The 23771-nt window shown below is 39.8% G+C and overlaps 1 protein-coding gene across 3 annotated transcripts in view; it reads left to right on the top strand.

Moving 5' to 3' along the window:
• Nucleotides 1-5034: 5034 nt before the first annotated feature.
• The window catches only part of ICA1 (islet cell autoantigen 1), a 74155-nt gene continuing 55418 nt past the window's right edge, over nt 5035-23771 (top strand). For 2 of the 3 annotated variants that reach the window (XM_037383121.1, XM_037383120.1), the window contains exons 1-4: nt 5035-5175; nt 18503-18540; nt 21111-21282; nt 23231-23303. In XM_037383121.1, coding sequence (XP_037239018.1) covers nt 18524-18540; nt 21111-21282; nt 23231-23303 — 262 coding nt within the window. In that variant the 5' untranslated portion in view covers nt 5035-5175; nt 18503-18523. The remainder of the gene's footprint in view (nt 5176-18502; nt 18541-21110; nt 21283-23230; nt 23304-23771) is intronic. The other variant, XM_037383119.1, reaches the window with a different exon arrangement.

Here is a 23771-nt window from a genome sequence, read left to right as displayed (position 1 = left end):
GACTCCAGGTTGTCTGAGTGTTTAAATCAATATTTTCAAGTAAATAAAAGGAGATTTTATTATTATTATTGTTCTCAGATAGAAATCAGTGCAAATTGCCACCATGCCAGTTCTTATCTTCCTACTGTCTACTAGTCTTTATTAAGGATAAACCAGGTATTTGAATGCCCCACTGATTCTCTGGTGAATTTCTACAAGTACCAACTCAATCTAAACAACTGATTAGCTAACACAGCTCTTTTGATTCAAAACGTCAGGCAGGAAAAATAGATGGTCACTCCACATGCTCCATCACTGCCACTCAAATGAAAAGTATTTGACAGTAAAGAGCATTTAGTGTGCCATTTGCAAGAGTATCCAAGGAGTTTGATAATGACAATAAGGGAGAGAAATAGTGTAGGGTAGCGGAAGAAAGTACAACAACAATGTTCAGTATCAGTTCAAGAGGAAAGAGAAGTATTGCACAACTCATTGACCATGAATTGGCAAAAAGAGTATATTAACCTCCACTTGGACAGCAACATTAAAAGTTAGGATTTTGGACAGTATCTAGAAGTGAAACCAATCCTGCACACAGAAAAATCCAGGCAAGCCCTTGTGCTCATAACTGCTTAATCTTAAATTTGCAGAAGCATAAGAAAGTAATGTTGACTAAACGTCATGAAATCCACTGTTACAGGCTGACTCCTATTTGGCAAATGGAGTTTGCAAAGTTTTGGTCCTACCTTAATGGTCAGAGATGCTGGCACACCTCCAACCTTGAGCCCCCTAATTCTAAACCTGCTGTCATTTCAGCAGCCTCACTATCCTAGTATAGATTTTCCAGCTTATGAAAGCAGAAGCAAATAATTAATTAATTAGATCTCTGAAGCTCCCAATAGGCTGAAGGTTTTCAGCAGATCACTAAGCTGGAATTGTGTTTATCGCAGATGCAAGTGGTCAAGCAGTCCTTACATTAATATAGCTTCCTCAACTGATGACTAGAACTGGCCTACATTAGCCTCTCACTAATGTAGTTGCAGGAATATAACACACACTAGTCTCTTCCAATCTATATGGATTGGCTCCTTCAGTTGATGATGTTAATGCCTAAAGAATATCCTCTACTTTCCACCGGCTTTTCATCTAATGGTCTGTCACACAAAAAATACAAACTACATGCCTCATCAAGCTGAACTGCCTAATTATAGAAATAAATACAACACAGCAGAACATGAACTGAAGAATTAAACACCACTAAACTGGACAGATAATTTTGCTAAAAAAATTTGAAAACAGATTAAAGATTGAAAAGCCATTTATAAACTGCAGTGGTGTTCCAGACACTGTGAGCAGTGTGGCAAGAAAAATAAAAGACAAGCAGATAAATCAGAGACCAAAAGACCAAAAATTTTCATATAAGGGACTGGAGGAAGTTTAACAGAAGCATCATTTCCCTTCCCGCTGATTTCTAAATTTTGAGCAGAAACTCAAAAACAGCAGCAACTGTGTCCATAAAACACAGCATGAAATGATGGCGCTTCCTTATGTGGATGACAAACAAGGGGCAAGTGATGTGTTATAGGAAAATTAAAAAAACATCTTATCGTGTGAAAGTTCGACCACCAATTAATAATAATACTATTACAGTCCAGGGAAGATGAGAAACCTTCAATGTCATATCTGGGACATCTGAAACCATGCAAATTTTTGAAGTAACTAATTCACAGATATATCTAAATTGGGCATAGAATTACAGTACATGCAAATCTTGAAAAATCTTAAGAAAATAATACACAAAAGGGAAAATTATCACTCCTATTTCTTCAACTGTTAAACAACTCACTACCACTGGGCTTCCAAAACACTTGAATTTCTAGTTTACTTTCTCCAGCTCCTGATGGTTTTCCTTTTTCTTATTTGAATTTCTGTCTTATTACTTACAGAAATATAATAACCTAGGTTTGGAAAAAACCAACCACAAACCCACACACATTTGTTAAGATTATACTATATAGACAGCACAGAACACAGGGGAATGTACCAAATTAAGTGACAAGAGCAGCCTAGCTCATAGTATGCTATAGGAGCAATGTGATATAGTAAACATGACTGGACAGTGAGTTTCACTGAGTCAACATCTGATTCCAATCTTTGTCCAATTACAAATTAAATGCAGCTGGAGCAAAGTGTAACACAAGGCTCATGCAGAAAAGATCTTACAAGAAGAGGGCTAATATTTACTGCTAGCTCACTTTTTCAAAAGCTCTAGGTTTGTGTGACTGGGGGCTTGGAAAGTCAGCTCTCTAGCATAAAACATGACACCTCCATCTGTGGTATGGTTAATAGTTATACCTCAGAGGGCTGCACTTTATTGAATCTTAAAGCAATTTTGATGATGTCATCCAAACAATCTCAGTTTGCAACAGGATGTGGAGTTCTATAAAACAGCAAAAATGGACCTTTTTCAAGGTTAGTGGATCAACTGCTTAGTTGGTACAGTACTACAGTACTTTGACACCTAGGTGGGGAAAAAAATGTTAGTAACACAATGAATGTAGCACCATGCTTTGGGGTGTTTTCTGCATCTAGTCAGCCTTGCCAAAGAACTAAACTTGTGAAAACTAGTAAGTACACCTTATCTCATGTATTACTTGCAGAAACTGTTTTCTGTACTTACATTTCTGTATTTCTGCTGCACTAAAAATATATCCATGGGAGTTAAGGCAGGTGCTAGAACAACCAGATGGCACTTGCTTATATTTATAACATTCATGTCTGGTGATAAACTATATGAAACATGACAAAAGATTAAGAAATGCCTGCACTATAGTAAGGAAATAAAGGGTTAAACTATTTTTTTTAAGATTATATAGTAATCTCAGCTAATGCCTCAAGGCAATTAAGCTGGACAATGCTAGAAGTTGTCTGTAACTTGCAGAATGTGGCCTCATGTAAACTAGAAAGAAGCTAGACTCAGTCCCTGATTCTAGGTATATTCACACACATACATAACTGTTGGCATAGAAATAATTCCATGATTACAAAAGTACAATGTTTTCCAGAATCAAGGTTTATTCAGGACTGTTTGAGTTCCTACCTTACTGTGGTGACATTAAAAAAAAAAAAAAATACTGTCCAATTTACCAAATAAAGTCTCCCTTGGTTCTGCTCCTGCAACAGCTGAAGTACTTCCTTTACATGCTGTAAGATTTTCTTTTTTTTCACGCTCTTCTGGGAGATTTGCACATATAAATCCCATTAAAAGACACAGTGAGTTCTTCAGGTTCACTTACAAAGAAAAAACTACCAAAAAAGCAATGCCAGACCTGGATAAAGTGATCCCAGATCCTCATCCACCACAGAAAGACCTTTTGTTAACTATTAGCACTGCTTCCCTTTGGAGAGGTAAGAGGTAACTCCATCAACATTTTTTCTTTCAAAACCATCAATACCTGGAATTCATTTGACTAATCCATTAATACCTCTAATGCAAGTTTTACACCTGAGCCTGTTAGTCATTCATAATCAAGGGAACTCATGCCCAGAGAATGATTACTCTCATCAGCAACTAAAATAAATCAGATAAACCACACCCTCAATCACACCTTTTTCTATTTGCTCTAAAAAGAGCTCTAGATAGTCAAAACAGCTTAATAGTGTCTACAGTGCAACATCTAAAGGTAAATGAGATCTAACATCAGGTTTCCTGTATACCAAACTTCCAGCTGCTGAAGTGTGCTATACCTCTTTCTGCAAGACTGAAGACCCCATTAAAAGATTTGTCTCCTATGAAAATATTTGCTTACTGTTACTATGTCTAAACACACAGACTATCCTATTAGGGTTTCTGCAGTTCTGGAAAACAATCCCATATTCTTTGCCATAAACCCATTCAGGTTGTCAGCATACTGTCTGTGCTACATACATCATGCTTGGGTACAACGTGCTGTTAGTCGTCACACCAGTGTCAATGAGGGAAATTATAAAACCTCCCAAATCTTGCCTGAAATTCCTCAAGTTATACAGCTGTTAATTAAATTATCCCTTTTGACTTTGGTGCTCTGGGAGTGCATGCTTAGCTACCTACCCATTAGGATCCCAAGTCTTTTTCAGAGCTACTGTCTCACAGTAAGGTCCCTGTTGCTGTAAACACCTTGCATTTTCGCTCCTACACGTGCAACTTCCAGAAGTCATTCGGCCAGGTCTCACAGAAACACTGTGACAGCCACCAACATGAGCACTTCAGACCTCAACAAAGTTCAGCAGACGATGCCCCACTACTATCCTCATTTCCACTCCTCTCTTCCCTTTTCATTTTCTACAGTTCCTCCCATTACCACTGTTCTTCAACCCTTTGCTGGGGCCCTACCAGCTCAACCTCATCTCCTCCACTCCTGCTTTTGTTCTCTGTGTTGTGCTTAAACTGCTGCTCTCCGTACATGCAGTACAGGGAAGTTAACACTTCCACATGCAGGTGAGGTAATTTTTCACCCTATGTTGCTGCTCCCCCATTTCTCCTTTTAACTCCCACTTATCCAACAGATCGCTTTCAAATGCCACCTGTGAACTTTCCCCCCACATTTCAAGCTCTGAAATCAGCTTAAAACCCACCTTCAGTACTTTACTCAAAACAGCTCTCACAAAATCCCAGATGGCTCGTTTCTGACTCTCGCTCCAAACCAATGCCCCTTGACACTGCCACCTGCCTGCTACACCAAAAGGCCTTTTTCTCCAAGTTTCCTTGACAGCAACTACCAATTTATAGCGGCCAAAACATAAAATCGAGTATTCCCTGATGCGACACCTGCAGCCCACAGCAGGCGGGGGCTGAGAAGGGCTCGGGGTTTGGGGCGAGGCGGCGAGAGGAGCCCCGGAAGGGCCCGAGGCCGGGGGGTCTCTCCCGCCGCCTTCCCCTGAGGCCTCCCTCACAGCGCGGCCGGGGAAGGAGGAGGAAGCGCGGCCCGGCCAAGCCCAACGCCAGGAAACAGCGAGCCCCGGCCGCCACGGACCCGGCAGCCGCCGCCCTCCTGCCTCGGGGGCTGGGCGGGCGGCGGCTCCGCCCCGCTGCGGGGACCGCCCGCGCCGGCAGAGGCGGCTCCGCTCGCCGCCGTGACGCCAACGACGCTGGAACACCTGGAGGGGCGGCGGCGGCGCCTCCGGCTCGGCCCTCCCCTCCCCTCCGCCGCGGGCAAGGTGAGTGCGGGAAGGGGGCACTTGCTGGGCTCCGTGCCGGATCCTGGCGGAGAAAACGGGTTCTGCCAGCGGCTGCTGCGACCGGTGCCGGGCAGCCCCGGGTGGGCGCCGCCTCCCCCGCGGGCCGCCCGCCTCTTGCGGGGAGGAGGCGGCGCGGCGGCCGGGCCTGAGGCGCTGGCGCCCGTTAGGGCTTGGCGGCCGGTGTAGCCAGGGCCGGACCTGTCCAGAGGTGAAATTTGCGAGACGCAAGATGGCATCTGCCCCTCCTTTTCGCCTTGCGTTCCCTTTCCCGCCGTGCGGTTATCTCGCCATGACTATGACATTTATCCGTTTCTGCCCCCCCTCCCTCCCGTGCATCGCCTCTGGCCCGCCGCCCGCGGGAAGCGGGGAGGCTGGGGAGGGAAACGGCGGCTTCTCCTCAGCGGTTTGCGGCGGGCGGCGTGTGCCGCTGGCCGGGGCGCGGCGGCCCTCCTGCCCCTCGGGCCGGCTGGCGGCGGCCGGGCCTCCCGTGGTAGCGTAACGTCAGTTACCGAACCGGGCACCGGGGCGGTAACAGCTGGTGAGATGTGAATTGCAAAATCCCCAAACTTCGGGCTCAAAGCTTGTGTTTTGTGAAAGGTTCATCTTAGTAATAAGGTTTGGTCTGCATCCATCCAGCTGGCATGCGAACGTTGCTTATGTGTTCTGGTTGTTTAGAAGGAAGAAGGAAGATAGAAAATTGCTTGAAACGTGAGGCCAGTTTTTTAGCAAGAGGGAAGGGTGAAGGGCACTGTGCTCTCTTGATTCGTTGGTGTCACTGTGTGTATGTTCAGCACCAAACCGAAGCCAGTCTCCTGTGCCATGCTGCTCTGCATAGCGCTGACAGGCGCAAGGTCGTGCGTGGACCCTCGTAAAGCAGTAATTCAGATTTCCCTTAGTTCAGATGTCTAAGTGTGAAACTGAATCAGGTAATATCAGGAGTGTGTCCCTTAACACCCTACCCCCAAGTTGCATTGTGTACATGTTTTGGAAGCTTGGCAGTGGAGTTGTTCTGTTTGATTGGTTGTAGTATTTTGCCCCTGCCTGCAAGCCTTGCTTTAAACCAAGGTGACTGTTTCCAGGAAGCATCTGTTTGTTGGGGTTTTTTTCTCCCCATGTTTTCATTCTGTTATCCTCTTTCTTTCCGTTTCTGCGTGGATTTTATTTGATTTGGGTCTCAGAAAGCAGCTGTGGCTCTTGTTCCAGAGCAGACTTCTTGGAAATAAACTGTTCTTGTGTTTTGCTCTGGCAAGGCCATTGCTGTAAGGAAAAAAACTGTGTTTGATAGCTTTTCCAAGGTGTTGGGCAGAGAAAATGGCAGGCTGGGTTTTGGAGTGTGCCGTGCAGGCTGTGTTTGGTTATGGTCTTTCATCTGATTTTTCTGGTAATCCACACTTTTTCCACTTTGTCTATCCAGGGTTCCGGAGGACTGAGTGCAAGCACTGCTTGACAGTGCATGGCACAGACCTAGGAGTTGCAGTTCTTAGTGGTACTTAGCATGAAGTCCAGGAGCATGTTATTTAGACATCAACAATTTTTTATACTACTGTTTTAATAGGGTAGCGTATGGGTTTAAACTGAGTGACTGAATGATTTAAGATTTATGTTAATACCACTGAAGAAGGAATTTAGTGTAAAGCCACATAGACCTTTTGAGTGGTAAACTGCCATAACTGGTATAACCAGTCACTTTTTTCCCATGGCAAGCTCTACTGGAAGGTGATGTGGCAGTGAAATGCTGCCAACCCTTGGTCTGAATGAGTTTCTAAAGTTTTACTGTCAGAACTTTATGGGTGAAACGTTATTTCCAGAAAGATTCAGTGCACTCAAGAGTTAGATGCTGGTAACTTGAATTTGCTGCCTTCTTAATTGAGAAAGAATTAAGTGCTTTTTAGATAATGGCAATCTATTTCATTGTGTTTGTGGGAGCTGAGATTCAAATACGGAGGTTACTGAAAGTTTGCAGGTTCAAGAACACCAGTTATGACTGTATGGAAGGAGGAGGGTTTCTTTAACATTTTTCTTTCAAAAGATTGTATTATTGGGGTGTGGAGGCAATCAGTGCAAAGTAAAATTTCTGTTGAACAGGAATTGTTCAACACAATTCAACCAATATACTGGGTTTTCTTTTTTTTTCACTTCAGTAGACTTTCAAGCCCACCCATCTTGCCTGTTCTTCTCTGTTACCCATACTCTACAGGGCTGCTAAATTGTTCAGATGAATTCCTAAGTAACCTTTTCTGGAAGAAACGAATAATAACAGCTCTTTTCACTCTTCAACTACTGTTGAAAGCTGTTGGTAGGAGTTGGCAGAAAAAAATGTGCTAATATCTCAGCTAAACTAGAAGTCAAGAAATGTCCTCAATGACTTTTTTTTTTTAATACTTTTTTCAAAATCTTCTCCAGCAGCGTTGCTCTGAAGTAGTTGATTCTTCAAGATGTTTTTCCACTTTTCGACCATAAAATCACTCTAAAGACAAAATTATACCATGTGATGCAGGAGCATTAAAAATACAAAAGCCTAGAGAGTGAACAATGTCAAGCAAAGATCAAAGCAGTCAAGAACAGTAGAGACATTTGACCTTTTATGTGTTGCTAGTAGTAACAGTGACACGGTAGTTTTTCCTGTGGCTATTGTTAGTCATGGCAAACTGAGGGGCATTTTGACCGGTTATGCAATCACTTACGTCAACCTTGGGAACTGTCTCTTCTGAGTCATTGAAATAGTAGTCGGGTCCATCTTGCAAGTAGCTTCACAGGCATCGCCGCTGCTTTAGGAGCAGTCAGCTGGTGTGCCAGGATCTGAGATCAGTATTGTAAAAGTTGAGTGGACTGTGCATCTGTCAAGAACAGACAGCCTGTATTGGTTGTGGTGTTTACTCAGAGAGCAGTGAAAGAAGATCATCGTGTAATGTAGTTGCTGTGCATGCTAGAACTGTTTTGTTAATCAAATCTCTTATCCACAGATGTAAATGATCTTCTGAGGGAATCTAGAGAACATTATTTTCCCGTTAGCTCCCACAGCGTTATTTCTCCTTAGGTACAATGGCATTGCTTCCTGGCTTCTGCATGGATGAAAAGGGAAGAGGGAGGGAGAAACTTGAGAGTGTTGACTCTGTCAGTAAATAGGGTATGTAAACAAGAAAGCCATTAGTTTGAAATTCTAAAAACATATTTATTCATATTTAGTGTAATATACATGTGAAAAGAGGCTCCTGACTTTTTTTGTACATCCACTGCTTTTCTTATAGGTTCTACAAACGGAAAGTGTCCTAAGGTCAAGGCTCTAGACAGATATGGGTAGAATGTGTCACAAAAACCATCTTCATATTGTCTTTTATAGTCTGCACACAGCAGGTGTTCCATATGGCATTTTCTTTTATAGTATTTGGCTACTAAGTTTAAAAATACTGCTTTTTAAACTGAGAGAACTATTGTGTAATACAAAACAATCTGATAGTAATTTCAGAGACATGAAGCGAGTCTGCATTTAGAATGAGATTAAATACGGTATTGCATATATCCCCAACTTTGCTCATTTACAGAGTGAGGTTAGACCAGCCACTCAACAGCTTGTATTCAAATTATTCATCCATAAAATGCATGTAGTACTTATCTGGTTCTTTCCTAAGGACATTTGCTCAGTGTTCTTCACAAATGTAAGTGGAACAGTAGTAGTCAAGTAAAAGATGTTATGTGAGGGCAAACTGATACTATGTGCAGTTCTTATATTATTTCACAATAAGCAGCTGAAAAATCAGTATAATTTAGAAAAGGACTTTAAAATTTATGTGTAAATTTTATTTTATCTGTGTTTGTATGTAAATGATGAAGTTCTGCATGCAAGCTAACTTATCTAGAAAGGGCTATTGTTTGCTCATCAATCTTCCAAATAAATGCTGGTAGCCTCACAGTTGGAATATTTTGTTCAGAGACTGTACTATATTGTGACTACATGTGCCATTCTTATCAGTCTTTTTGAGATAACCTGCTGGTTTTAGGAATTTGTCATTCAACTGTTTAAAAAGTGAAGAAAAAAAACCCCAGTTCCAAGTGCCATTTCAAGACATGTTATATTCTAGCAATTACGCCTGTAAGTTTAACTTGATAGTCTTTGTACATACATATAGTACCAAATAGACACAGAATTGTTTTTTAGATAGGAATAATAACAGTTGACTTGATCCTTGCACATCATAGGAGCAAAACCAGGTTTTTAAAAACGTGGGTTGGCCAAAACTAACCGCTCGAGTATTGAAAACCAGTGCAGTTAAGATGTATTGATGCTCTTAAGTTCTAGGTGTAAATGAGTAATAAGTTCCCAGTGTTCAAATGTGCTCTGTTTACCTGCCACTGTCTTCTATTAACTTGTACTTGTCAGAGTTGGGAGTAGAAAAATAAAAGACTAAATCATAGCGTAAGAAACAGGGCCCTGAAAGTCACCCGCTGTTTAGACTACACCAGGAAAATAAGCAGAATAATTTCCTATGTTAATTGTCTATTCTGAAACTTTAGAAGCATGGTAATTGTTACTGGAATAATACAGTTATTATTTAATGAATATTAAATTACAGTACTCTCTGCAGTAGCTATTGGTCATTTGCCCTGCATAGAGAATATTAAGTCAGCATACAGTTCAGTGAAAGACAGGTCATTATATACTTAATGTTAATAATACTACTAATCACTTTGTTGGATATACTGTTTGCAGACAGGTGCCTGGGTAGTGCTACAAAATGATAGGAGGAAGACCTAAAACATCCAGATTTCTTCATGCCTTTTGCATGGTTTCTAATCATGCAAATCCTTAATCACACAATCTCAGTCATTTAAGATACCTGCTTGTGTTACTGTGGTTTGTCCTCCACACAAAATAGCTTGAAAAAGAAGGGAGTGTTATATTGGCTCAAACTAGCTCCTTGGAAAACAGACTCAAATTTCTGTGGTACTTCTTCTGTTTTGAGTACATGGTTGGGTTTTTTCTGTGTGTCAGATTTTTTTGTTGTTGTTGATCCTTTGAGGAATCAAGACAAATGGATAAATGGAATGGAATAAATGAACTTTCTGCTAGGCTGTCTCATAAACCTTGATAGAGAGAAGAAAATAGAAGAAATTGTGTATAGGAACGTTAGTTCCAGAAGTGCTTGCAGTGAAAGAAAAAATTGGTTCCAGTGGGCTTACGGGATGTGGCTGTGTCCCAAGCACAATGTGTTACTCAGTATGCTGCTAAATCTTTTTTTCCCCCGCAGTAATTCAACAGACCATCGTGAAATCCCAGTGTTAGGAGTAGTAGAGAAGCGCCTGTTATGCACGATTTAGCCGTGTGCAGTTCAGGTGCTTCAAGCAGAAACCACCATTTCTTTGTGGTGGTGAGGCTCTGGTTCAGGTGCTCAGAGTTGCTTTATGGAGGTTCTACGCCCTATCTGCACAGGGGCTTAGTACTGAGAGACTTATATGGTAATTTAGGTACCACAGTTAGATAATTGGGGTCAAACAGCATGAATTTCTTTACCCCTTGGCACCTCCAAGGTGTATGAATATAGCAGGAGTCCTTCTCTGTATAACAGATGCTGTGTTGCCCTGTGCTTCTTTTAAGAACATACGAAACTTCTTTCTAGATATCAGCTCCTGAAATAGTTTAAGAGTAATTCTGTTGATACAGCTCCCGTGGAAGACTGCAGTATTTCTGCTGAGAAGTTGTGGATAATATGTAAGATACACACTTTACAGGATAAGTAGCAAAGCTGTGGATCTGTCTGAGACAAAGGAATAGACAAAAAGTTGTAGTGGATGGAAGGAACTGCTAATGCAGCACTTGCAGACCAATACTATAAACTTTTTGAATTAATAAACAAACGGCATCAGTGAGTAGTCTAACAGCATGAAAATACTCCTGGATTTAAAGCTAAGTATGGATGATTCTGGAGGATTAGAACATCAGTGATGAGCATTAAGAGCTTTAGAGGAAAAATGAAATCTTGTCATTCATCACACTGATGTAACTTAAACAGCACAGTCATTTTAGCAGAATTTCAGTGGTAGCTATTAATGTAGTTAAGAGTAGAAATATTTGTAAATCTGTGTATAATCTTGACGGTGAATGCCTGTATAGACCCATACTTCAGTTTTTGCTCTTTTCCTGTGTTGACAATATGCATAATTCAGATCAGTAGTCTGCCCTATTCTCCTTTGCTTGGTCAGGTCAAAGTGAAATGCAATTTGAAGCCCATGGTCTCTGTAGGAAGACCAGAGAATATAAAACTGTGCGATGCCTAATCTTCATAGTGTGACAGCTTCTTGCTTTGGAGGCCCATTTACTTGATTCAGTTTGATCACAGCTTCCAGGGAGCAGGGTGGGGGAGATAGGTTGTCAGCCAAGAGCTGTTGGAGACACAGATGGCATTGATTCCCTCACCCAAGCACATTTTCTTTGCTGCAGAGTATTTTACATAAATGAAACTATCACACTTAGCTTTTACAGATAGAACTCCTTAAAATTCCTATCTTTTGTTACTTAGTACCATTCTACTATTACTGTATTAAAAGTTTCCCGGAAGATTATTAGATTTAATAAAACTTTTATATTAAGTGAATCAACTGCAATGCATGATTCTGCCATATTTGAAGTTACAAGCTGAAGGGGGTTTAGGGTGTAGAGAGTCTCTTGGGATTTGATGGACCACAAAACATATTAGCTGCTTTGAAAGGACAGTAAACCGAGAAGACAGTGCTGTCAGTGAAAGTGCAGACTCCTCTGTATCTTTTTTTGATGAACACATTACTTTCACATAAGGGTTGCTGAATTCTGCTCTGCTTCTCATTCAGTTCCCTTTTGTTGTTTCTGGATGCATCTCAAAAGAATGTGTTGTTCAGTCTACTGCCTTCCTACATAACTATACTAGGTCATCTTTGGATGTTAAATATGATCTGTAGATCAGCATATATAACATTTTTGCAAGGATTGCAGCTCATGTCTTGGTTCTGAGAAGTTGTGATTAGATCAACAGTTTGTTTTAAATAGTCTTAACAGTTGAAAAGATTCCTGTTTGTTGTCTCTGGTTATAAGATCTGTTAGCTAAGCTAAGAGCATAGTAAGGACTTTGTAAATAATGCTCAGCCAAGGAGAGATATTTGAATTAGGGGAAAAGATTTTATTTTTTAAAAAAATTGATTTCCTCATAACCTAGAAGAGCATTAAAGTCTGAACTTCACCTTGCCATGTGACAGTATTTATAATTACACTCACTGGAAAAGAAACACTGTCTGAATGACATTGATATACAGAATTGTTTATTATCAGTTTAGCTGTTGAGGAGAAGGTACTCATACCATCTTTTTCTTATGAATAATCTCCAGATACTACTTGTATAAAGTTGTTCAGCTTTAAAAAAGATAAGCAAGCATGTATATATGTTATACAGAGCATGATCTGGAAGGTAAACCTGTGGTATGCTGGAGCTTGAATCACTCTAAACACCATGAAAGCATTTTCCTGTTTGCATAGAAAAATGTAGATGGTGTATGCAAATGGTCTTGGCGAATATAGAGAATTGGAGGATTTTCCATAGGAATAGAAATATATTGCTAATGAGGGTGTTGTCCATCAAGTTTCATCCCAGCATCATGGCTAAAAAATTATCTCAGTAGGAAGACAGGGTGATGTAGTACAGCAGAAATATTACCAAGTTGTGTGTGCATTCCAGCTATTTGGGCTTTCTGTGGAAATAATTTCTGGGCCAATAGCCTACAACCCAGATAAACTGCCACAGATGCAGAGGTGCCATGGTTGGCTGTTTGCAGGGCCATCTTGGATCCAGCATGTTTTATTAGCTGTGGCAGAGCACTACGTGAATGCAGCTGTACCGCTTCTGAAGCCAGGCTCAGTCTAGAAACAGTTCAGCTGTATTTCACAGTGTCCAGGCTGGTAGGTGGTGCCAGTCCTCTTTGGTGTCATTCTGCAGACGAGGAGGTTTGTGGAACACAATGCTGAGGCTTCTTTGTGGCTCCTCAGAGGACTTGATAGGGATTTACAAGGTTTTGGCAGGGTTTATGAACACAGTTCGTTCCATATGTGAATGGATGTTTCAGCGCTGTGCTCCATTGTGTGCTGGGCAGGAGCGCCAGCTTGGGTTTAATATTGAAACTGAGGTAGCATCTGTCTCAAAACACTGGGAAACACTTGCAAAATTACTAGAGCTGTGTGTGGACTTCTTCAGGAAACCTTAGATACAGCACTGTGCAGCAATAAACATGGATTTGTGTACAGTGAGCTGAAATGTAGCATTGCTTTCCCTAGCATGCTATAGATCACTTATGTTTGCTTCCTCCCTTCCCCCTCTGCCATATCTTAGAGTATCCCTACCTTTTGGGTTGCCAACATAAAGGCTGCCTGTCATGGAGATCATAACTGTTGCATAACTTCCTATCATCAAAGATAATGGAAACTTCCCAATAAAAATGCTTTCCAGTGGGTGCTTTTTTTTTTTTTTTTTAATGAGTGTCAGCATAATATTATTTGCTGAAATTTTTCTTCTTTTTAGTCTTAATACACTGGGAAGAAAAAAGAAAAAGTCTCTTTCATCAGCTCCTTGTGGCCAATTAAGCTTGGTTTTATATATAAAACTGTATGGTAACAGGTTAATTTTAAGTTTGACTGCAGTTTATTGGTGGACTCTAGTTAGTGTCATGTGTTCCATTGTTGTCAGCTTTGGCAAAAAGCAACACTCTTGTTACCTCTGTTGGGACATTTACATCTTGTTCTTCAAAAGCATAACAGAGTTCGAAACCTAAAGGAGTCAAAGGTTATGTGATGATTCCTTGGTCTCTCTGCAGCCTCAGGGCCAGCATTTCGTGACCGTAGGGATTCTTTGTTACATGGTTATGAAGTGTTCCTTTTAGATCCTGAATAGTTCACTGGGCTGTTCCCAGACCCTTTTATTAGCATCTCTCACTTTTTGTGGCTAGACTTGGACTTGGAGATTTTTTATTTTAAAAAAATCTCACTGCTTTCAGCTATCTCAGATGCTTTTAATAAAGCCTTTTGTTACAGTTCAACCAGTATCTTAAACCTCTTTTATTCCTGGACTTGGAATAGGCAGTAACAACGTGTGAAGTTAGAGATGATAAAAATAAGTAAGTTATGGCCGTGTGACTGCAGGGACAATTCACATTGTACATGTAGCAATATCTGAAGAATAAAAACTGTTAATGTCAAAAGTTTCAGCTCTCAATGAAAATAAGCAATATGACTAAAAGATAAAAATATTGTAGGTAACTCTTAGAAAGCAAACATACTATACTTTTTTTTTTGTGTAGCCACAGTGGTAATGGTGCAATGCTATTCTGTCCATTCACACCATTCTTGTGGAAAGTCTTCTGTATTAAACCAATGGTAGCAAACTTGCTGCTCTCCAGTCTCATCTTCTTTTACATTGTACAGATTTTCACAGAATCATATAGGCTGGAAGGGAGCACTGGAAAGGACATAATCCAGCCTCCTGTTCAACCAGGCCCAGTTAGAGCAGATTGCTCAGGGCCATGTCCAGTGCTTGCCTCACTGGGCAGCTTATTCCAGTGCTTAACCAGCCTTATGTTGAAAAATTTCCTGCCTATGTTAAGTTGGAATTTCACATGTTCCTGCTTGTGTTTGTGGCCACTTGTCCTTCCAGTGTGCACCTTTGAGAAGAGTTTGGCTGTTTGCTGTACACCTGTCATTAGGTAGCTGTAGACAGCAATAAGGCCTCCTGTTAGCCGGGTAGTCTCATAGCAGAACAAATATGTTTTGGGATCCAGACCCTGACTGGTGGACCCACTCTGGTATGCCAGTGTTTTTCTTGTATGGAGAGCCCCAAACTGGACACTGCTGCAAATGTAGTCCCACAAGAAGCTGCAGGAATTCTATGGGACACCTAACAAAGGCATTGCCAAAATCAACATACAACATCTACTACTCTCATTCACCAGAGGCAGTTATCTCATAGTAGAAGGCAGCTGGGTTACTCGGGCACGATTTGCCCTTAATAAATCTATGCTGGGTGTTTCCACTCACCTTTTTGTCTTTCATGTGGCTGGGTATGGTTTCCAGGGGGGTTTTCTCCATGATCATTCCAGGAACTGAGGTTGAAGTTGATGGGCCTGAAGTTGCCCTGATCGTCTTTGCTGTTTTTTTGAAGATGGATACGGTATTTGTCTTTCCCCAGTCATCAGCCACTGGATGTTTCTTAAAAATAAAATCCTAACATTACAAGCTAGAAATTGATAAATTTGCAGTAGAACTCGGATACAAACATGAGTATTCTTGTAATAGCACATCAACTACATCCAGCTCAAGTAAATATTACTTTATTATCTTCTTCTACCTTTGTTTCAGACTCCAATATCTGTGTTAGTATATACTGTTTCCATTTCAGAAGAGCTGAACTGTGATGCTGATACATGAAATATGAATTAGTTTACAGTTCTGCAAATGTTACACAAGGGTATCTAACTTCAAACAATGTCTGTGTGAATGGAAGTCATTTAGGGTACTGTTGAGATCAGTGGGACCCAAACCAATTTGGTTTGTCATCTAAATGAACAGCTAAAAAGAATAGCCTGTAGTAGTGGACATCCAGGTTTTCTGGAGTGTTCTCAGTCATTGAGAAAGGTGAAACTAAGCTGAGTCTTCTGAGGCATAACTGGTCTATTTAAGAAAGTTTCTTGAACAGCATCTGGAATGAATGGGATCCAGGAACATTCTTGATGGAAATTACAGGTGAAATAGTGCTGCCCTTATCAAAAGTCATCTGATTGGTTTTGAGCAACCACAGTTGAGTTTTCTCAATGCCAGCGCTTACTAGGCTGTCTTTGTACAAACAGAATTCTCATTTTAGACCAAAAACTAGCTCTGTGCTGGAAATAAAGTAGGCCTAGGGATTGAGCTATGTGGTAATACCACATGCCAGTAGCCATTTCCACCAGGCAGGGTAGGTAAGACTCCACTTGTGTTTCCTGCCACCCTGACTGGCCATACAACACTATAGCAGCAGGTATTGTAGCCTCAAATGCCATCATGTCACACGTCAAGACAGGGAATACATGCCCTCATTTTCATACCATGAAAACACTGTCCTAACAGCTGTGACACAGTCCTCACTCTGAACTAACATATCCCCACAAATGACATCCTAAGGCAGGGGTCCTCAAACTTTTTAACCAGGGGGCCGGCACGCGGATGCAGTGGCAGGCAGTCATCTGCGGCTGCTTGGTTTGCCCCCCAACCCCCGGCGGGGGTGTCTGTAAATACCGGGGGCTGGATTGAGGACCCTGGGGGAGTGTATCCGGCCCACGGGACGTAGTTTGAGGACCCCTGTCCTAAGGGCGTAGGGGTGCTATGTAGGACTCTGAGGAGTATAAGTAGGAGTCAAAATATAAGCTCGCATGTTTAGGAAGAAAAAGCATGAGCTATGCTTGCAAATGAGAACTGTTTCACCATGACCCTGGTATACATAGGTATATATTGAATTTTATTTTATTTATAGGGAATTGGTTTCCAGGAGAATCAGGTGGACATGTAGAGTGTGTAAAGTCAGTGCCTTAGACCTGTTCCTTGTGTTGGTCATTTACACTTTGTTCCACATAATTAATGCATGTTATTCCGTCTAGATAGACTGTTCTTTGGTTCCTGTCAAACCAAGTGTGCTGCTGAATAACTGAGTCATGAATGTGTATACAAGCTAAATCCTATGTTCTTATCTTATTCGTGCACACCCACTGTTGACTTAAGGAGGACCAGTGTTAAAACAGTGAAGTTGAACATAAAGATGTAAGATGTGCCTGTGCCTTATGGCTGTAGAAATTACAGCAAAGCCATGGCCGATGCTATCTATTCTGTATATTGTCTGACTCAATGGTGCTATAACACAAACAACAATCTGAAACAGTTCTTTCTTCCTCTTTGTTGTTTAGCTGTTGGTGTTTGCATTTAAACTCTGCTCTGAAGACAGTTAGGAATTTTCTTATGTTATCTCCTGCAGTGCTTGTGAGCACTTCACAAAAATTCCAATTCAGGAAAATTTCCTGCTCTGATGCAATCTTGCAGCATCTCATGGAACTTTGCCAGGAAGTTTCACAGGTACTGGTAGCAGAAAGGTTAGAATTGTAAATCTGGGATTTGGCTCCATTTGGCTTCAAATGGAAGTGCATGTGCTTCACGGTTGCAGGAAGCATTCAGGTTGTTTGCATTCCCTTGTTCGGGTTCCTGCAATATGTTCCAGTCCCTTTGCCACTCAAGTGGTAACCGTACCCTCTGTAAGCAGCACCGTGCTAGATATGTTGCCGGTGTCACCTCTCCCGATGGCAGCCCCTTTTCTCTCTCACCCAGATTAGTGCCAAAGTCCAGTTTAAGCACCATTACCTTCCTAGCTGCTTTTTCCATTTCTGTTTTCTCAGTCAGTCAGCTTTGTATCTTAGTGCAGCCTGTTGGTGTGTTCCTTCATGCCTGGTCTTAACAAAGGCCATTTTCCAGCAGCACCATCTGGCCAGCTTCTTTTTGGTCTCCTGTGATCATGCTGCAGTGCCTCCATTTGCATGCTGGCTGTACGCTGGAGAATAGAGTCCTTTGAAAGCAGCAGAAGAGAGAAGCCAGGTGCTCTTTGTTTATGAGGAGTATCAGGCTTCACTTGTAAATTTGGCGTGGCAAGTGTGCTCACTTACTGGTGCGAAGTGGTGTGTGTGCCATCTCATCAGCTCAAAATATAGTGGGAGACTTGAGTATCCAAGCCGGAGATACTGACTTATAAAATCTGAAGTCCAAATGCATACAAATCATAGTCCCTCATAGAAAAACTACCTGCTCGTTAAAGTTCACACCCATGGCTCAAGGTATGATGTACCTGGTGTTTTTAAAAAAACAGATCAGTGGGACATGGGCAAAAAAAGTAGCTTGAACTTTGTTGCGGTTAGAACTTTGGGGAAAAAATTTGACAGAGGAAGATACCTAGCATGGACTTTTTTGGCTTCCTTCATCAAAAGTCACTGAATTTATGTCAGATAGATTAGTTTTTGCCTGGAAGATTTGCTAAATTATAATAATTGGCAACATCAGTGACAGTACTACAATGTGTTTGTCATGGGTTTAAGCAAGAATTGTGTGTTACATGAGGAAAGCATTTGGTCCACAGATTGAAAGGTTTTCTGTTGTAACATGGTAAACAAGGTGCTACAACATAGTATTTTTTTATGTGAAAAGGTAGGACTTTTCTAGTGTCTAACTTGAAAATTGTGGTTTAAAGATGTTTGTATTAACTGATAATTTTGTATTTTGTTTAAGTGTTTGAAGAAAACAAGAACCATGGAAGGTCAGAAGTAGTAAGTACCTTGGTCACTTTTTTCTTATTCTAAAGAGCTAATGGTGTTTGGCATGTTGATTTGTCACTGCCTGAGTCTATCACACATTATGTTCTGGCATCTAGTGTTTAAATGAAGTCACTGGTAGACATTCTGTTTAAAAAGAATAAAAATTAAAAAATGAAAAACTACCAAAGAGTGGAAAAACAAGTAAATTGACTAGACAGAAAAATAGTGTGTTATCAGTGTTTCCTGCTTAATGGAAAGAAGTGTATGAACTGTCATATTTCAAGAGGTTTATCTGTGGTCATCAACCTCAGAATAAAGTACATCCTTCTTTTAGTTATATTTTCTGATTGTTTAACAAAACCTAAATACGTCCATGATTGCTTGACACAAAATCCATGTTAAAAGGTATTGACAAGTGTCTACCAGTAAAAATTGTACACCAAATATTTCAGTAATGTGATTATAAATCTTTCATTATCTTAAGCATAAACGGGAGCCAGTAAATTCTCCAAATGAAATTAGAAGCTGAATTTGTGTGTAGTGGTAAGAGATTATATTCCTCTTATTCCTTCATTTGGTGTTTCAGTCTCTAATTCAGGAATCTCTATTAATCACAAAATATTTGTGTTTGTGTGTCCTCATATTAATGACTCATTTTTATTCCTTGCACCATGCCCCCAGAATTTCTAGTGTCCTCAAGCGAGGTAGATAATAAGGATGGTTGATACCAGAGGAATTACGGTGTTTTCTTCACTTGACCACTGAACTGAGATACTGGCTGTTTGCACAGCTGTAGCAGAAGTTAAAGCACACAACTAGCCGTACAGCTAGGGTCTTTATACTACCTTGCCAGCAGTTTGCTTTTTTTATTACCATTATTATTATTTTTAAAGTAATGCTATTTTTATTAAACTCTGATATTCTGTTTTTTTCATAATGCAGGGGGATCATCTTGTTACTTATTAGAGATTGTAGATTTTGTATTTTAAAGGTGTAGCATATATCAGGTCAATATAGGCTTCACCTACCTTGATAGGCTGGCTGTTGTCAGGAGTGTGTAATGGTTTGTTTATGTAGAATTCTACATGAAATGTGGTATGTTTCGCATGTGGTGTTTATTTTGTGCTGTAGCACCAAAAAGGCCTATTATTTTAATTTTAATGAAATTCATAAATTAAACCCTTGGAACTAATGTTTGAGTAGAATTAAATGGGTAAATACCTTTGCTTTTAAACTTTGGGGAAGAAGCCAAGAAGTGCTGTGTGTAAGTGCATTTTGAATTTTATCCTTGCTCGCTTCCAGTTTAATTTCTTACCGTTTCTTTGGTGATTAAGGCGCTGTCTCCCAGCTCACTGATTAAAAATGACTAAAGCAAGTAACAAATCCCTGTGAAACAAACTTCCTTTTCAGGTTAAGCTGTGTCACTAGTAACTACATAGGGAAGATGTTCCACCCTTTTGGGGAACCACTTGTGTCAACGGCTTGTTGGTTTAGAATGGCCATAGTATTTCACAGCAAGCATCTATCTGTCTGTTGCTGTGTGGCTCAATACATGACGTGATGTGTATGTTAGGTCTGAAGACCTTTCGTGGTAACATCCAAGTGAACAGAGCTAGTAGGCAGTGTCTCAGTAATGAACCACAGTTTGTCACTCCACAGGTGAAGGGTATCTTTTTTTCAAGATAAACTCAAGCTCTTTAATTTTCCTGGAGTATTTAATATAGCAATGTTTAGCAACTATTTATTTGTACTAAAGATCTGCAAAATCACTGCAGCTTTTTATGTATGCACATAGGGGAAAAGACATCTATTTTTGCAGAAATTAATAATGGAATAACACTTCCCAAAAGAGATCAAGATTTCATTGTAAGGCTATATTTTCTATTAAACCATCTTGGTATGGTTTAAATATTGTGGAATATGGAGTTTGTCTTTAGATTGCACTTTCTGTCAGGTCTGCTACAGGAATGCAGAATCATCTGTTGGTAGAAAATAATCCTTGAAAAAATGTTACCTGTTATACACCCAAGGTTGTCATGTTGTCATTGCATAAAAAAAAAAGATGTGAGCTAGCTATCTTTCACATAGCATGTTTAAAAGAGATGTGTTCTTCTAAGTCTTTGTTATTCAATTGTAAAAAAAGGAGAGCAAGAAGTAGTCTAATTCTAGTCATAAAATGAACTTTGTGAAATCCTGACACTGTTGAAATTGCATGAAAATTGATGCCTGCTTAAGCAGCTCTGCTAGTTCACTTAAAACTCTTCTACTAGTTATACAAAAATAAAAAGTTAATTCCATGGGCTGTAAATCATTCTGTAATGCATTGGCAAGAATTCATTGCAGCTGATTATTTGGCAGTACTATATGCTAGAGACATTCAGATTGAAAGCAGTGTATTATTTTCCAAAGCAGGATGGGAAATACAGTACTAATTTAATTGCTTTGTTATTAATGCATAATGAGGAAGTGCATTTTAGAATATACATGTCTTCATGCAAATGCAATATTCTTGATCTAGCATGTTAAAACATTTTTTTAAGCATCCTATTGAAGTTTTGGAATTTTGTTTCTTAATATTCTAGCAATTATCCAAGGGAGTTTTATGACCAATATGCTCAAAGCCAAGAAAAATCCGTGGTCAATAAAATGCAACAGAAATACTGGAAGACAAAGCAAACCCTTATAAAAGTTACAGGAAAAAAGGAAGATGAGCATGTTGTGGCTTCAGATGCAGATCTGGATGCAAAACTAGAGGTTTGTAATGTTTACATAATGTGTATTGTCTGTTAATATTTTTTTTTTTCATTTCAAGCCTCTAATATGTGTACACATAGTATATAATAATGTATAAACATTTTTATCACTATTTTCTTGTAATAGTTTTTCTTCATTTTGACAAAGGTACCTGTGTATATACAAGAAATATAGTAGCATTTTGTAACACCAAAACCCATGTCCCCCAATCTTATTTAGAACCAACATCTCTTGTATTTATTTTAAGGTTTGGGGAGCGGGTTTTTTTCTTTCTGTTGGTAGGAGGGAGCAGGAGATACCCTTTGTGCTTGTATCAGTCATTCTTACCCTTTGCTTATATCTGTCGAGTATTGTTTTAAGAAAAAATATCTTCTATAGTATATACAAATGACATCCTTTGTACAGTTATACAATACCACATATACCAGAAAAATATGCAATATACCAAGAAGGAGCAAGGTGCATGGTAAACTCTGCTTTCTGGAGCTTTTATGCTGGTAAGTGGGTTCTGACATGAGCAAAGAAGCTTCTGAAAGTCTGTAAAGTGTAACCAAGAGAGAGAATCCTGCTGTGTGACAAATACAGTCCTGCGCTGTGTGACAAATACAGTCCTGCTGTCTACATCCTCAACCTCATTGCAAAAAAAAAATTATAATCAGGGTTCTATGAATTGAAGAGCTTGAACATCTCTGGCACAAAGAAAAGATAGAGAGTGGCCTTCTGAAGTGTAATAATCAAGTTAGCGTCCAGCTAAGTTTTATTGGTACCGTTTTGTTACCTAAGGGTAAAGGTTTTGCCTTACTGGTTTTCTTGCAGTTTCTCAGAAAATTATTGACTTAGGATTCTCAGTTTATTCGCATTTTAGCTGAAATACACGAAGCTGATTTACAACAAACAAATATTTGTAGTTCTAGCTATAATAGTGATAACTTACAATGTGATGATTCCAGCTATGGGGTCTTCATAGTGGGTTATAAATCAAGAGTACTGATGTAAAACAAGCTGGAAGGATGGGACAGTATTTTGTAAATGTATATCTGAGTTCGTACCGTGCTTACAGTGTTGCAGATCATCAGGAAGGATGCTTTGTTAGCACTGGGGGGGTTGGAAATAGGAAAATCTGTGTTTACCAGATAAAAAGCTAAAGCCTGTTTTCACTTGAAGAACTTCTCAACTGCAGGCATGCTGTCAGGTTAAAAGACAAGACCTGTGTAAATGTACAGAAGGTCAAGCAGATGCAAAGGAATACAGTTACTGTGCCAGTAGTCCATTTTGCTTATATCTTTGTAATACTTGGTACAGTGGAGCTTAGGTTTGAGTTACAAGTTGAAGGTTTTAGACAGACAGACAGAAAGAGTAATAATTCTCCTGTTTCCTAGAAACAGTCTCCAAACTTAGTTAAGACTGACTTACACTTCCTTCGGAAGCTGCTGCTTTATAAATTTGGTTAGAAAACTGGACCTATGCCAGTGAAAAGTTCAGTTTAAATCAGTAATTTTCCATGTTGACATACCAATGCAAGTATGCATATTGCTGTACATGATAAATATGATAGACATTTTGATAACTTTTTGCTCTGAGTTTTTTAGAAACAAAGATTTATACATCATCATGTATATCCAAAGATATCATAAAAAAAGAAAAAACAACATAAGTAGTTTGGTTAACTATCAGCTGTTTAGATTAGACCTGTTTCCAAAATTATTTTTGTCTTTAATTTCCTGTTGTAAGTTATGATTTGTCTGTCTGTAGTTTCACGGGAAAACTTAATCGAAAGGAAGGCACAATTGATAAGGAAAAACTGCTTTCAAGCTGGAAAGATTACTCATTGTTCAAGAAAATAGTGATCCCTAATAATTCCTACAGAAAATTAAGCTCTTGTATTTTGATTGTTGGTGTTTCTTGCATACGCTTACGATTTTTTTTGTCTATTTTTTTGCAATATCAGCTGTTCCATTCTATTCAGAGAACATGTATGGAGTTGCTGAAAGCAATTGAACTGTATCAGAAAAGGATTTGTTGTAAGTATGATCAAATACAGTAGTTAAAGTGATAAGGAGGTCTGCATTATGAAGTCCTCAAACAAGTGGAAAAGTAAAAATGAAAATGAGGATCTACTAGCTTCATCCTATTTCAAAATAAAGATAACATTCCTTGCAGACAGCTAAAGGCAGACTTGCTTATTTGCTTGAAGATCTCCTATTCTTAAGTTTTATATTTGATATGCAGTGATAGGTAGCAGTAATTATGGGAGAAAGCTTGTGGTTTAGGGTAGGTTTTTTCCATTACTTGTTTGGCTTGTTTAAATGCAGAAGTAAACCCTAACTTCGTTCTGAACTGGTTTAATTTTTTTAAAATCAGGATTGACTATGAAGAGTATTTGGTTTATTACTGGTTTCATAATTAAGTAAGCCATGCTATTACAATGAATTTGATAATGCTCACTCAGCTGTAACAGGTGTACAGTAACTAGCGGCAGCCATTAGTGA

This window comes from Falco rusticolus, chromosome 4 (genome assembly GCF_015220075.1).
Source record: "Falco rusticolus isolate bFalRus1 chromosome 4, bFalRus1.pri, whole genome shotgun sequence".
Taxonomy (NCBI): Eukaryota; Metazoa; Chordata; class Aves; order Falconiformes; family Falconidae; genus Falco; species Falco rusticolus.
The sequence above is the reverse complement of the archived record's forward strand: the minus strand, read 5'-3'. Positions and strand labels throughout refer to the sequence as shown.